Below are 16,456 nucleotides of genomic sequence, written 5' to 3' on the forward strand. Positions count from 1 at the left end.
GTGAATTACATAGTAGAAAAATCTTACAAAGACAATGCAGAATTATTGGTTTCAATGTGTTTATCATTTTCACCACCTGATGATAACAACCATCTTCTGATCCCTGCCTTTGACGCAATAGATGCCTTTTATAGACTACAGCAATTATTACAAACACAGGAATGGAAGCACTCTATTTTAGATATTATTTGCTATGCCTTAGCTTGTACCTCAATTCTACTTTTATCACCAAATAAACACTCTGATGACCTCCTTCCTTTTTTTTATGCAAAACTTTACAGTTACCGCTGGTCATATTGAAACTGTTTATAACATTAAAAAATCACCTATATTTACTAAGACAGTTATGGATATCATCATAATCATTTGAAACTCTGAATGGCACAGCAACACGAGAAATGGTAGCCATAAAACTCTTGAAATTTGATCCTGGCATCAAAAACATATACACATTTTTTTTCATTACGTAATCATAAAATTGCTAAGCAAATTGTATCTCTTTCTTTTATTATTGAATATTTTAATTCCTGATTAATAATAGATAATTATTTATTTATTTTTTCTTTAAATACTACAGTGCATATAAATGATTATCATTGTCGAATTAAATGACACAAAAAATATACAATAAAAAAAAATATACATATTATGTAATTTATTTATTTAATATGCTTTAGTTTGAATGAAGACAAATTACTGCTATTGTATGGTCGACTTGTTGTATATGTTCTTCTTGGTGTAGTTGATGTGTTATTTAAAACTTTATTGTCTTGGTTATAAAGGGAATGATGATATGCTGATGATTGACTTGTAGATATATGTGTATGATGAACACGTTCACTCTGTGAACGAGATACGGTTGAGTTTTTATAATAACTATTACATCCTTGTGCAATTTGACGAAGTGCCTGTATTTCTTTTTGTCTTGATGTTAACGTTTCTTCTTCCGAAGATTGCCATAATCGTCGTACTGATTGCTGTCTTTTATGTAATACAACTTCTTCTTGACCTAATTGTTCCTTTGCTGGAATCAAAGCTAATGTAGAAATAGGAGTACGATCATCAATAAGCCAAGATGGGAATGGCACATTGTTTATTTTTCTTTTATTTTCATAATATTCTCTTAATATTCTAGACACATGTGTTTCTCCTTCCCAATCATCATTGTCTGACTCTAAATATAGCAAACTCATTATTACAAACTCTCCTTCTTTTCTAAAATGAAAGAATAGCTTTACCTGGATTATCATCAGCATCTTCTTCTTTTAATACAGTCGCACGAATGATCTTACCCCAAAGTTTATTATTAGGCTTATTAATGTTTTCTAATTTCCATACAATGAAATGGCTTATTATTAATACTATTTAACTAACTGCATAATGATTTTACTTTTTTCAGTTATTAATTCTTTCCATTTTTCATTTTCTTTAACCCGACCCCATAATTGCTTTCCATTATTTGTAGTTGCTGTATTGTTCGACTCATTTAAGGAGTTGGATGATTTTAGTAAATGAGTTGCATAGTTATCAAAGTAAATAGATTCTTCTTCTTTATCATGATTCTGTTTAAAATCCATGGATTTGACATCTGAGTTATTGCTACGATAGTTCATAAAAGCATTCCATTTTCCACTTTCCATTGAGCTATCAGATGGCTGTCTTGTAATACTCCCTGGAGTAGAAGCAATAAGATCAGGCAGATTATCATCATCTTCTTCTTCATGTTGCTGCTGACTCCAATGACTGTTACTGCTTTTCAAAGTACTTGAACATAAAGTAGGTAACTGAAGTCGTTTTGTTGTATCATTACATTTATGTCGAGCTGGATATAAACCAACATCTTGATTGCAATCTTTACATAATACAGCTATTGTTGATATTCTATAATCGTTTTTCACTCCCATAATGAAAAAAAAAAAAGTGTAAAGAAAGAGTTAAAAAAAAAGTAAATTAAAGATACTAATAATAACCATAATTATAATTATTTTGTTTAAAAGTCAGTTTTTTTTTTTTTTTTTTTTTTTTTTTTTTTTTTTTTTTTTCATTGTAACAAATTTAAAGAAAAGTAATTGTATTAATTCTCTTTCATTCTTTATTAGGATTCTTCTATTCTTCTTTTGTATTTGTATAAACATATATATTTTCAGGAGCCATTTTTATATGTGGACAAATAAAGAAAAACTTAGTTTAGAGAATAAATAAATAAATGCTATTTACTTTTTTCCGCTCTTTTATGAACAAGCAAAAATTATAAAAAATTTACATATTTAGAAAGTAGTATAATAAAGTCAAAAACTACTTCACTTGCAGAAGAATACCATTGGAACAGACTGTCTATTACAATTGGTGCTCGCTTATATAATATGTACTACCCTAAAAAATTATTATGTTCAGAAAGACCTTTTTCAAATACTTTCTTTTTCTTTTTTCCTTTTCTTCTCCATTTTTTTTTTTTTAAAAAAAAAAGCCCTTCACCAACAACAAGCAATCAAGATGACAGATTACGTTAAACTATTAAATTCTCCATATTTTAGCATTGGGTCTTTCTTATTTTTTCAACAACTAGGAAAATATTTAAACCTCGAGGAACATTTGCTTTTTTTTCGCTTGTTTTATTTATCTGCACAAGTATCTATCATAGGCCTCAATTATTATCTGATTTATAAGATCAAACAAAAGAACGGTGAGCACACATAGATATATACAACAATTGAAATAGAGTAAACTCTAATATCAAATGTAATAGATCAAACTATATTGAAATATGTTGAACCTGCTTCTCAGAACTGGGATGGAACTGAAATATCTGATCAATTAATAAATATAACTGTCAAGGGTAAAAATATACATATCTATGCATTTATAAAGAAAATTACTTATTATATAATATTTTATAGACTATGATGTTAACGAGGTCAATAAAAGTATTAAACAATCCGCTATTGGTATCTTAATGATTGCTTTTCTTCATTTTAAAATGGGTTACATTCAACCTTTATTAGTTCAGTCTATTCTAGGTTTCAAAACCTTTTTATTGACAAAGGAAGCACGTATTCATATCTGGGGATCTCCTGCTAGTGGTGATTTAAGACGTCCTTTTAGAATTGACGCACCTTTTGGTATGGTAAATGAAAAAAAGCAACCAAGAACAGATAAAGGAGCTATTAAGAAGGCCGAAAAGGCTTTAAAAGCAGCATAAAAAAAAAGAAAGTAATTCTTATTTGTAGATATTTAAATAAAATTTAGTTATCCTATACTTGTACATCTTTTATAAACTTAAAATTCATAACGTGCTGTAAAAAAAATAATGGCATAATAGTTTAAATAATTGTTTGTAAAAAAAAAAAAAAAAAAAGACTACAATTTACAACATCATACAAATTTATTTAAAATTTAGTTTTCTTTGGGGAAAAGAAAAGGATAGGGGATTATTCTAATGATAGATAATATGATAATTCTTGAACGGGGGAAAAGAGAGAAATTATTGAGTTAAAGCAACAGCGGCACTGTAAGCTCCACTATGGCTAATAGATACATTTACATTTTTAATACCAGCAGAAGATGCGGCAGATTTAGCCTTGCCAGATAGCACGACTACAGGAGCTCCAACTTCATTTGCCTTAATTTCAATATCTTTCAAAGGAGCACCGGAGCCATCAGAAGGAATGTTTCCATAAGAAGAGATAGCCTTGAAAACAGCTTCCTTAGCAGACCAACGACCTGCAAAGCTAGCCTGGGGATCAGGGCGAGCTTGACAGTATTCGATTTCAGCAGGAGTAAAATTACGTTCAATAAAGGTGGAATTCTCAATATTTACTGCATTAGTTAATTCAACATCAACACCAACACCTCTTTTACCGGCTTGTTGTTCAGTAAGAGAAGAGATAATATTCTTGGTTACTTCAGCATCACCTGCTGTGGGGGCAGCAAGGTTAGCAGATTTGTTGGTGAAATGCCATGATTTCTTTTCCTTGGAATATTCAGTACGAGCACTAGGATTCAAATAAACAGTATATTCAAGATCATCAGAGTAAGGAGCTTCTGTCTTAACTTGGACAAAGTCAGCAACACCAGTAATAGAATCATGGAGATAACGATAAGTCTTTGCATAACGTTCAGCATTCTTAATCTTATAAGCGTTATATTGGTTTTCTTCCATTGCACCAAAGACATAATCAGGATGAATAATTAATACTTCACCACCAGCTTGACCAAAACCAAAGGACTTGAGGAGACCAGCCTTCAAACCATCAGTTTGAATAGAACGAGAAGGATACACAATGTAATCAAAATCTTTCATAACAACATCAATGTTATCTGCATTGCGATTACCAGGAACAAGACCTGTAAGCAAGCATTGCATCATGCCGTTAGCCATCCAGGATGCAGCAGGACCCTTGGGATGACCAGTCAAGTATTTCTGTGTAATAGCCAAGAGTGCGTTACCCTTAGTACGGCCAAGATGCTTCAATTGAGAGTTAAGTACACGAGATTCATTCTTATCGTTAGCCTTAGTAGATGTACCGTGGAAAGAGGCAACACCGATATCATCAATTGTCAAACCATAAACAGCAAGAGCACCACGAATAGGTGCAATGTTAGGATCATTCTTATAGAATTGATGATTGTATGTAGCTAATGCTTCCTTTTCTTGACGTTTAGCTTCATTATGAATAAATGTAGTACGTTCTTCAAGCCATGCCTTCTCTTCTTCAGCAGGAAGTTCACCAGAAGCCTTAAGCTCTTCCATTTCCTCACGTAAGAATTCATATTCGCTCTCAACCCAAGCCTTAATTTGAGCGCGACGAGACTTAATTTGTCTAGCACGGTAGTTGAAGTTCAACAAAGGAGAAGCTCTCTTACTGACATTTTCACGAGCAGTTGTAAGGATACCAGCACCAGGTGCAGGGACGGAACGACCTTCCTTATCAGTAGCAGTGCTACTAAGAGCAATAATACCATAAATAGGTGCACCAATCTCAATAGCAGTGGCAGCAGACATAAGAATATGGTTACCAGCACCGTGGGCTTCCATAAAACCATTTCTAGAAGTAGTAGCAGGGCGAGACATTTCTCTAGGAGTACGGCCATGCTCAAATTCATCAACAGCATTAGAAGTGGCCTTCATGTTAGCGAATTCGTAACTGGATTCTTCTGTAATATCTTCAGTAGCACCAGCAATCATAATCTTGGCTTTACCAGTCAAAAGAGACTCACAAGCAAGTTCAATAGAGACAGCGGAAGTAGCACAAGCGTTAACAGGTGTCTTGATGGGACCAGAGGATGAAAGAAGCAACATGTTGATCCAAGCAGGCATGGTGTTAATGAAAGATTCTTGCAAGATATCCTTTTGAACAGGCTTATCAAGAAGACGATCACGGAAAAGACCTCTTTGTGAGATTTGACCACCAACACCTGAACCAGTAGTATTACCAATTTCAGACACATGAACATATTTGAAGAATTCATATGGATCAGTGATACCAGCAGAAACAAAAGCTTCAACAGTTGAAACGATGTTAAACAATGTAACAGGGTCAACTTGATCAACAATATCCTTAGGAACACCATAACGAGTGGCATCCCAGCCAGTGGGGATCTGACCAGCAACGAGACGATCGAAACGAAGAGCCTTAGGAACATACAAGGTAGCTCCCTTACGTAAAACAACACACCAATCTCCATTAGCATTTTCATAAACATCAGCCTTATCACCTTGTTGATGCTTGAATTGATCAGCTTCTTCCTTAGAGCACTCAAAAGGTTCAAGATCATGATCAATAACAATTTCTTGCATAAGCATCTTCTTTTCAGGATCATATCCGTTCATGACGGTAGGATCTATTTTTTTTTTAAAAAAAAACAATTAAAACATTAATACAATCTTTATATATATGTATATACATATAATATAGAAATACATACCAATCAAACGAATACCAGTATGTTCAAGGATTTGCTTTTCATATTTAGCCTTAATATCCTTTTCTTCAACAGGCTCACCAGATTTAGCATCTAACCAACCAGAGTAGAATTTACCGTTCTTCAAGTTACCATCATGGTGCTTAATATAACCCATAATCCAGGCCATTTCAATACAACCCTCAAGAGAGAATTCACCATAAGCTTCCATTTCCCAACGAGTTCTTGAATTACCCCATGGAGAGACTTCACCGAAACCGGCAACAACAATAACTTGTTCAAGATCAATCATGCCCTTAAGATAGTTAAGGTCTTTGAAGGATTCATAAGACTTGAGCTTAGGGAACTCAAACTTCATATTAGCACGAGGGGTGATCTTGTGAGGCTTGTGCTTACGTTCAGCTTCTTCTCCAAATACAATCTTGAAATCAAGAGCATTTTCAGCATCAATAGCCTTACGAATTTCAGCAGTTTCACGAATTTCCTTACGCAACTTGGCACTAACTTCGTTCAAGTTAGTAATAAATTGAAGACCGCCATTAAGATCAGCCCATACAGGCTCGTTTTGACAAAGTTCAACAATATCAGGGTGCATAAGACCAAGGATATTGAATGACATTTCAACAGTAGAGAAAGTTCTAACACCAAGTGCTTCAACACCTTCAGCAACCATATTGTTTGCATTCATCAAACCAGTACCACGAGTCCAACCAATGACAGCACCAGCAATAAGCAAGTAGCTAGACCAGCTTTCAGAATACCAACGGTTGAAGAGAGTCTCCAAAGAAATCTTGGATTCACCATAAAGACCATCAGCACCGAAGGTACCATGGTTAGGAGACAAAGGAAGAATGACTTGAGCAGGACGAGTATCAGAGCCAATCTTTTGCTTGTGAGTCTTGACATTACCCAACATACGGAGAAGGTTAGTTAACATAATACGATGAGCAAGTTCAGACTTGGAGTCAATGCTATCAATTTCACGACCATTTTCAGGAATGGCAGCAAAAGGAATAACAAAGTCAAGATCCCAGTTAAGACCCTTAGGATCATAGATATAGTTGACCAAGGCATCAACATCTTGTTTGGCACCTTGATTGAAAGGTACAACCACAAGTTCAGATCCCTTAGAACCAAATGTTTCATAAATAGATTGGAAGTATTCAGTAACTTGACGACTGAAACGAGAAGTAGTCACGACAACCTTGGCACCACCAGAAATAAGACCCTTCAAGACTTCAGAACCAATGGAGTCTCTACCAGCACCAGTTAAAAGAACACATTTGTCAGCAAAAGTAATACCTCTCTCAGCAATTTCAGTTAAAACATTGAGATAAATAGATGTCAATTTGCTACTGAATTCCCAACCAGAAGGATCATTAACGTTCTTCTTCTTGAGATGTAAGAAGGGAATAGTCTCAGTCTTTGCAGACTTTTCAGCAATACGCTTACGTTCAGGGAGACGATTAACAACAGAAGCACGACGTTGACGAGGTCTTTGTTCTCTGATAATAGTGTTTGAAATAGACATAGCACGTAAAACATCAGTATAAAGTTCCTTAATAGCAACCTTAGTGCTCTTCTTCATCTTGTTTTGACTACGAATGATCTTGTAAATACGGCCGAGGTCTTGTTGGACCTTGAGTCGGTTAGAGTATTCAGTAACTTTAGAACCAGCAGTCATATCCTTGACATAGTCAGCTAACTTGCGACAGCCAGGACGAGGAACTTCGGTATAAACAATATTACCCTTTTCGGAGACTTGAGTCTTGGGACCAGTAGGGAAACCTACATCCTTATAGACAGGGTTTTCAGCAAGGACTTCAACACAGTTTTCAATCAACGCTTGACCGAATTCCTTAGCAAGTCTATAGGTCTCACCTCTGTCACCAGCACAGTTCTCAACATTATAACGCATATAATCAATCAATTGAGGATAAGCACGGTTCATGATACGTAAACATTTGGCAGTAACTTCACGATCAACAATAGCAAGTTTACCAAAAATGATATCATACCACATTTCAAGAGCATCTTGACGAGACCAGTTCCAATAAGAATCGTAACGACGAGCCTTAAGGGGTGTGAAACTAGGTTTGATACCATCAGCATAAATATCACCATGTTCAGCAAGCCATAAATCAAGTTCGGCTTGTAATTTAGCAGTTGTGGTCTTCTCTTTCTCGTATAACTTGGCACCTTCACGTAAGTCCTTTTGAAGGTATTTGGCATACAAGTTAAGCTGTTGATAAATCAAAGCGTCTTGCTTAGCCTTGAGAGCATCAAATTCTTCACTATTGATAACAGCAACAGATGCACCACCAGCAGCACTACCAGTGGCACCACCAGCACCAGGTGCAGACAATGTAATACTAGCTCTCTTAGCGTAAGCTTGAGCAACAGAATCCAACCAAGCCTTAGCTTCAGCTTCAGCACCAAGACGAGAAGCAGGTTCCATCGTAATAGCAACCAATAAAGCACCGTCAATGCGACCAGGACCCAAACCATATGAGTTGGTAAGATAAGTCTTTGCACTATTCAAGGTAAAACCACCAGGCATCTTGGCACCAATCATTTTAGCAACTAAAGTGCTAGAGTGCTTACCGAGAGCTCCAGAGAAACTGCTATTTAAGGCAGCACCAAGTTCATCCAAGGGAGTCTCTTCAGATTTTTCAGGAACACCGTTATTGAATTCCTTTTGTAAGTCACCAAGAATTTCGTTTTGAAGAGTAGATTTACCACCAACTAAATCCTTAATAGCCTTGGATAAAGGAACTTCATCCATAGTCTTTTTCAATTTTTGAGCGATAACAGCATGAATAACCTCAGTAGCTGTAACAGGAACATCACTAATAGCAGCAGCAGGTCCAGCTGAAGGAGCAGGAGCAGCAGCAACAGCTACAGGAGCAGCAGGAGCAGCAGCAGTAGCAGCAGGTGCAGCGGGGGTAGATTCAGCAGGTGCAGCTTCTTCTTCTACGGCATTCTCAAATTCATAATAAATTTCCTTAGAATCCTTAGCAATAGACAAGTTTTGACGACGGTTACTCAAAGCATTATCATAAGCTTGATATTTAAGATTCAAAGTACGGGCAGCCATACCGCTAAGAGTAGGAGAAGGGCCGACTTCGATAAGACGCTCAATCTTATAGTTCTTGAACAATTGATCTTGAGTTTCAATCCAACGAACAGGAGAAGCGAATTGATAAGCCAAAAGTTCAATCAAAAGAATGTAACCGAGACGTTGTTGTTGAGCAGGGGTAACATATTTATCATCAGACCAATTCTTGAGCACCTTAGCTAAACGAGGACTAGATGTTAAACGATAAACATCTTCAATATAACTCTTATCGGTACTAAAAGGTTGAGCGGTCAAGTTAGGAATATACTTGCCAGCTAATTGAGCAACGTTAATATCAGAAGGATTGAATTTCTTAGCCAAGAAAGTACGGAAGGGAGTAACACCACTAAGCAAGAAAGAAGAGTGGAAAGGTACATCGATACCGGGAAGGGGGACAGTAGCGTGACCACGTTCAAGAATAACACGTCCCTTAGCTTGCTTAGCCTTAGTCTTTTCAAAGGCACCATCAATAATTTCAATCAAGTGTTGCTTAACGTCTTCAAGAGACATGGTTTCCATCAACTTTTGAAGATCAATGTTGGCAGTCTTGATATAGTTCAAAACATTAGCAAGAGCATCAAGGTTTTGAAGTGCACCAGCAGCAACGTATTGCCAGTTTTCAACATTAAAGTTGACAATCTCCAAGACATCACCACCACGGCGAGCAATGGAATCAACAACATAACGAAGAGCAGTATCATTAAATGTCTTTGATACACGAGCAGGATTGACAGCAACCATACCATAGTTAGAGCGACCCTCTTCATCACGTTTGACAGCAGATTGCATAGTCATACCACGATAAAAGACGACATCTACAAGAGAGTCTAAGGGCAACACATCACCAACAGAGGCTAAAGCAGCATATTCACCAAGAGAGTGACCAGCGAAAGCACAATTGGCTTGAATCAACTCCTTGGAACGCATATCTTCAAATGCAGCCTTTTCCATTAAGGTCAAAGCAGGTTGTGTGAATTGGGTAGCATACAAGAGACCAGTAGGAGAACGGAAGGTATAGAAGGCAGTGCGTTCATTAATAGTAGGGAATAATGGTAAAGTCTTAGTGGTGCCATCAGCGTCAACAACATCATAAGACATACTCATGTAGTTTTGACGAATCTTCTTACCACGAGGACCGCCAAAGTGAACAACCTTTTCCTTTGGATTATTACGAACGATTTCAATGATAGAGAAACCATAGTTTTCCATGAAATGTTTATCAGCTTGATCCCAAATAGCCTTAGCAACAGGAGAGCTATCGTATAAGGCCATACCCATTCCTTGTTCTTGAGAACCTTGACCAGTAAAGACATAGGATGTAATAGGCTGCTCAACTTCAGCAGTACCTTCAACAACCTTTTCATTATTTTGGTTGAATGTCTCTACTTTAATAATCTTGCGACCATTCTTCATACCAGTGTGATAAAGTTTAGTTTCAAGCCTGTCAGAGGGCAAGACCATGCCAACGAACTTAACATCATAGGCAACAACACGGCGGGGTACGTTATCAGCAGCAAAGATTTCAACAAACTTACGAGTAGAGGCACTAGTCCACATACCATGAGTGATTGTACCAGGTAAACGAGCAAGGTCAGCAAAGTAAGGATTGACGTGAATTGGATTGAAATCACCAGAGACATTAGCATAAGGCTCATTAGAGGCAGGTGCGTGAACAACAGAAGAATAAGTTGATTGGCTAGGCATAACAGAATAACCACCGTTCTCGAAAAAGTGAGCTTGTTCAATCTCTTGAGCGTTACGCTTCAAGTATTCAATAACGGGGTTACCATGGCTTTCACCAGATTCATATTCAACTCTAGCGATTTCAACAAATTCTTTAGTAGAGACTTGCATTGTGACAGTACCAGTCGTCTTAACACTAGCAAAGACATTCTTATTCTTGTATTTAAGATCAGTGCTCAAACGGAAAATCAAAGATGAACCAACAGTGATTTCATGATTTTCCAAGGCATCACCCCATTGCATCCATTCCTTAGACTTAAGAACCGCAATATCCTTAATATCCTTAATCTTGAGAAGCATAGGAGTTTCAACCTTACGTTCGAAGGTGTGTTCAAAATCATTAAATTCACCACGATAAAGGAATTGGCTAGTTACTTCAAGAACAGGCTTTCCTTCACGAACGATCACACCATTAACTTCAATCATTTTACCAGAATCAGTATTGACGATGGCATTAATGTGTGCATAAGTATCAACAATGTCTCCGACCTTGAGAAGCTCAGAACCGTCTAAAAGACGGAAGCCATTACCTAAATGAACAAGTCTTAAGAGATCACCATCAATGACCTTGGGGAAAATAGCCTTCATGATAGCCTTCCAGCCAACAACAATAGCAAAGTCCATAGGAGCGTAGACAACCTTTTGGCCACGGTCAACAAAGACTTCAGCTTCGTTGCCAACGGTTTGACAGAATTCCTTAATCTCCTCTGATTTTACAACTTCACCTTTACCAGAAAGTTTTTCATGAACCGAGATATTTAAGAAATCATCCTTATTATCAACACCAAACCAAAGCTTGTAATAGAATTCCTTAATACGTTCGTTACGTCCTTCCATAATTTCGTGAATAGGAGCATAACCAAGTTCAGGCTTATATTCAAATTGTAAAGATAAGGGAATCATGTTTTCCTCTCTCTTCTCAAACAATGTAACATGAATCATATTACCCGAGATAGAGGCTTCAACAGATGAAACATAGTCGCTTGTTTTAGCTGTTGCACTCCAGGGACGCTTATCTTGGACTTTAACAGAAATGATCTTACCATCCTTATCCATAGAGGTAACAACTCTTTGGCCGGCACGAGGACGGAAGATACGCTTAGCTGGGTTATCAGCATAACGTTTACCTTGAACGATGAAAGGAGAGGTTAAGAGAGCACGAAGCCAGCTATAAGTGGGACCAGAGATAGCTTGAAGCCATTCTTCGTCAGAAGGAATAGTGCTTCCAACTTCATGAACAGATTCAGTAGCAGAAGTAGAAACTTCTTGTATAGTGGTCTTTGTGATAGATGCACCACCAAGATATTCAATCTTGGGAATAGGAGTATCCTTATAATAACGTTCCTTCAAACTTTCGATATGGCTATTGTAAATATCACCAAGAATTTCACCTACAGGTTGATCAACGCGAGTGGCGTACTTGGCAGCAACAGGACCATGAAGGATACAAGTACGTTGAACATCTTGATCAACAACAGCGGCAAGATCTTCAGATTGCCAAAGGGAGTCCTTCTTGAACCAAATATCAAACTCTTTATCCATGACAGGAATGAAGGGAACAGGCTTTTGAGTAGGACGTTTACAAAGAGCAATAAAGTGAAGGATATCCTCAGAGGTCAATAACTGGGTTTCAGCATCAGGGAATTGAGCCAAGAACTCTTCAACAAAAGGGAAGGGGTTCTCCAATTGAGCATAATTCTGGAGCATAGAAGATGAAGATGTCTTTGAGAAACGTTCTTCAACACGACGCAAAAAGTCGCCAACAAAGTCACGAAGTGAAATATCAATCCAACGAGCTTCGAACTTGATATAAAGTAATTCGATCATACGGTAGACAACTTCACTGTAGGTCATATCTTGAAGATCAACGGCCTCACCCGTCTTTTTCTTACCAAACCATACCTTTTGGAAATCAGCATTTAAACGCTTAATGATATAATCTTTCTTGGCCAACAAGGCAGGTAAACGCTTATCCTTAGGCAAAGAGAAAATGCTTTCATCAAGTTCCTTCCAAAGACGAACACCACGAGTGGCAATCTTGTGGATAGGTTCACCAAGTTCAGAAAGAACAGTAAGGACACCACCAGCAGGGCCCTTATAGGTCTTTTCCCATTCACCGTCATCAACACCAGGTGCATCAACCATGGCTTGCTTAGCAGCAGGAGAAGCTAAACCTTCCTTGGCTACCATCATACGAGAACCAAAGAGGACACCATCAAAAGGCATAGGTGGATAATCGAATTTAACAGACCAATCACCTGTGATATAAGGTAAAGTGTCATCAGCACCACCAAAGCCAGAACCAGCAACAAGAACAATGTTGGGTTGACGACGAATAGCGGCATAAGTTTCAAGAATAGGTTGATGCACATCCTCGAAACCGTGGTGACCACCAGCACGACCACCAGTCCATTGTAAGATAACAGGCATAGTAGGGTTAGCAGCAGCAATAGCTACAACCTGACGGATGGTATCTGCATTTCCTGGTTTGAAAGCAACATGGCGAATACCAGCAGCTTGCAAATTGGCAATAATTTCATTCGCATTGTCAAGACTGGGAACACCAGCTGCAATACAAAGACCTTCCATAGGTAAACCTTCCTTACGCATAACCTGAATAAGAGGATATTGGAAGCCCCATTGACGTACATTTAAGAAAATAATGTTGAGAGAGATACCTTCACCTGCACGAGTGAGTTCTACAATTTTATTAATCTTCTCACGAAGCATTTCATCGCTAAAGTGGCCACCACCAGCAAGTTCAATATGATAACCTGCATTCATAACCGCAGCAACAAACTTTTCATTGACAGTAGCAGGAGTCATACCGGCTACCATGAGTGGTGGCTTACCTAATAAGCGAGACATCTTGGTATCAAGATGAATACGACCATTACTATTTAAGAACAAGGGAAAAGAAAAAAATTAATACTTTATTTTTTTTCTAAAAAAAAAAAAAAAAAATCTGTAAATAATTTACCTTGTGGTTTGAACTAATTTAGGTTGGAAAGCCTTTGCCCAATTTTGAGAGTAAGTAACAGCACGAATGTCAGAATCAAAAAGATCAGCCTTATAAGAAAGGTCACGGTTAGCTCCTTCAAGAGCACCGGCCAACACAATTTGTACACCTGTACCCTCCTTATTACGATGTGTCAAACCACCAATACCTGATGTGCCACCTGGACCAAAATCAATAATATGAGTCAAATCCTTAGAAGCAATTGCACTCTCCCAATGAACATGATGTTCACAAATAAGTTCTAATAATGCTTTGGTAAGGTTATCTGATTCACGAAGATCCTTGCCTAACAATCAATTAAAAAAAAAAGATTATGTTAGTATAAACAGTTTTTAATATTCTCAACCTCTTCATTTGAAAATAGAAAAAATCTATTTTTTTTTCATACCTGAATCAGTAGCATAGACGGGAATCTTGAGATCCTTAGCATTGAAAAACAAATTATTTTTTTGAGCATCTTCCAAAATGATAGGTATAGAATTCTTCAAATAAACACTATGGAAGGGTGCAGTGATAGGTAAGAAACGTGAAGAGAATTTGATCTTACGTTGAGAAAAGGGAACACGGGATTGATCAAGACCAGTAGGGGCCTTAAGCTTACGCAAGGCAAGATTCAAACCGTATAAGGATTGAGGAGGGCCAGTACAAACAAATGAACGAGGGCCGTTATGTAAAGTAATTTCAATTTGACGCTCAGGAGCAAGATGAGCGTTGGTAGCTTGAAGCTGCTTGACTACTTGGTTTTCTCTAAGACCAGTAATGGCCAACATGGGTGTAGGACTGCCTTCATTGTTGCTAGTAGAATCTTCAAGAATAGTGGGATTCAGGGTAGTAAGAGGGAAGACTTGTTGAGCACGAGTACCAATCCAGAAAAGAAGTCCCAATGCTTTTTCTGTATTGCTAATAAATTCTTCCTCAGTAGAAGAGACAGAAATAACAACTGAACTGATAATACCCTGACTATGACCCGTTGTGCCTGCAAATAAAAAAATAAAAAAATAAAAATAGGTTTAATTATCCAATCATTATTATAATTATTTCTTCCTTTTTTTCCATATATAGATATATTTATGATTGATTTTATTCTCAATCCCTTTCTTTATATTCATATTTATATATGTATATATATATATATTACATACCTTCAAATAAATCACGAATTTCAGCAGGAGTACGACCAAGAACACGAATCATAACATAGTATTGTAAGATTTGAGTGAGACCGATCAAAGGAAGACTGACAGGTGCAGAGATAAGGTATTGAACATCAGGTCTAACTTCAGGATCATCTAACCAACGTAAAATATCCAAACCCTTTGAATGCAACATTTTAGCATCGGGGCTACGAGCATAGTCAGCCAAGACAGCAGCCATACGATAAACAAATGGCTTTACAATACCCTGATATGTCTCCCAAATATCCGCAAATTCATCAAAATATTCCTCAATATTACCTTGACCACCAAAGATGGCAAAAAGCTTAGCATCACCACGAGCGGCAGCTTCAAAGAGAGCAGATTTAGCAGGAGCCATTTCTTCGGTAGACAAAACACCTTGTTCTTTAAGAACAACAAGGGCAGAAAAATAGGCTTGAATGACAACTTTCTTGGATTCAGAAGAAAGAGAACGTGTAGCAGCGTGGACATCATTATTCTTCAAATATTGAGTACCAAAGTTGATAAAGAGTGTACGTGCAACTGGTAAGAATTGAGATTCATTCGCAGCACGAGCACTAGCAAAATTTAAAAATTTAGCAGCAAGTTCAATATCAGTAATTTCCTCAGCTGTTGTATTATCGTTAGACTGAATTAAAAATTCTTCTTGAAGTTGTTCAGCGGGAACCCAGATATTTGTAGGTACTAGTACTGCAACCTCAGTTGTATTTTGTTTAATAGATAAAGGACGAAGAACTTGTTGTTTTTCCATGATGTTTGTTGTATATGGTATGTATGTAAATAATTAACAAATAATACTATGACAAAAAAATATAATATGTATATATATATAAAAGCTACAAATATTATGTTGTCAATTAATGTCATTTATATAAATATGTATATATTTATATACATGTATACATATTGATTTCTTATGCTTAGTACCTTTCTCTAAATATTTTTAAAAAAAAAATGAAAAATATGCTTTTTTTGTATGCTACAGTTGTATGATGTTGTTTTTTCAAAAAAAAAGATTTATATTGTACAATACAAAAAAAGTAGTTTTTCCTTTCTCTTTAAAAAATGTATATCTTTTTCTTTCAAGTGTTTTGTTTCCCCAAACAAAAACTATGTAAAATAAAAAAGATTTCAAAAGAAAATAAGTTTTTTTTTTTTTTAAAAAAGAAGAAGAAATAAAAAAAAAACCACAAAAAAGAGAATAGGCTTTTGACGAGAAAAAAAAAACAAGATGTGTCTTTTCGACCCCCCATCAAACTTTGGAATAGCCAAATTAGGACAAGTGGTAGGGGCAAAATATGTTCGGAGTGGCTCGGGATTAACATTTGTCCAATCTGTATGTCTGTGTTATAAATTATTTACAAATTTCACCCCAAAAACCAACTTTTAATATACGTCAATAAAGTTTTTTTTGTATAGTTTTGTGAAGGCGACAAGTGGCACAGTTATAAGCTTATTTTCCCCAAAATTGATATTCCC

General features: G+C 36.7%; 3 protein-coding genes across 3 annotated transcripts; 1 reads left to right on the forward strand and 2 right to left on the reverse strand.

The window, feature by feature from the left end:
• Nucleotides 1-576: 576 nt before the first annotated feature.
• Nucleotides 577-1,908, reverse strand: BX663DRAFT_559688 (uncharacterized protein). Its single transcript, XM_051531865.1, has 3 exons — nt 1,391-1,908; nt 1,239-1,325; nt 577-1,174 (listed from the first exon to the last, which is right to left on the reverse strand). Exons 1-3 carry the CDS (start codon nt 1,902-1,904, stop codon nt 660-662), a joined length of 1,116 nt encoding a protein of 371 aa, XP_051384693.1. The 5' UTR covers nt 1,905-1,908; the 3' UTR covers nt 577-659.
• Nucleotides 1,909-2,443: 535 nt separating this feature from the next.
• BX663DRAFT_503251 (inorganic phosphate transporter Pho88) lies at nt 2,444-3,282 on the forward strand. The gene is made up of 3 exons (XM_051526741.1): nt 2,444-2,683; nt 2,747-2,836; nt 2,898-3,282. The coding sequence occupies exons 1-3, from the start codon at nt 2,494-2,496 to the stop codon at nt 3,197-3,199; spliced, it is 582 nt and encodes a 193-aa protein (XP_051384694.1). The 5' UTR covers nt 2,444-2,493; the 3' UTR covers nt 3,200-3,282.
• Nucleotides 3,283-3,481: 199 nt separating this feature from the next.
• On the reverse strand, nt 3,482-15,728 carry BX663DRAFT_550353 (fatty acid synthase; the record flags this gene model as incomplete). The annotated part of the gene is made up of 5 exons (XM_051531210.1): nt 3,482-5,841; nt 5,926-13,679; nt 13,764-14,088; nt 14,191-14,778; nt 14,945-15,728. The coding sequence occupies 5 exons, from the start codon at nt 15,726-15,728 to the stop codon at nt 3,482-3,484; spliced, it is 11,811 nt and encodes a 3,936-aa protein (XP_051384695.1).
• Nucleotides 15,729-16,456: the final 728 nt, after the last annotated feature.

The sequence above is a fragment of the Cokeromyces recurvatus genome (assembly GCF_025118155.1).
Source record: "Cokeromyces recurvatus strain NRRL 2243 chromosome Unknown BX663scaffold_7, whole genome shotgun sequence".
Classification (NCBI taxonomy): domain Eukaryota; kingdom Fungi; phylum Mucoromycota; class Mucoromycetes; order Mucorales; family Mucoraceae; genus Cokeromyces; species Cokeromyces recurvatus.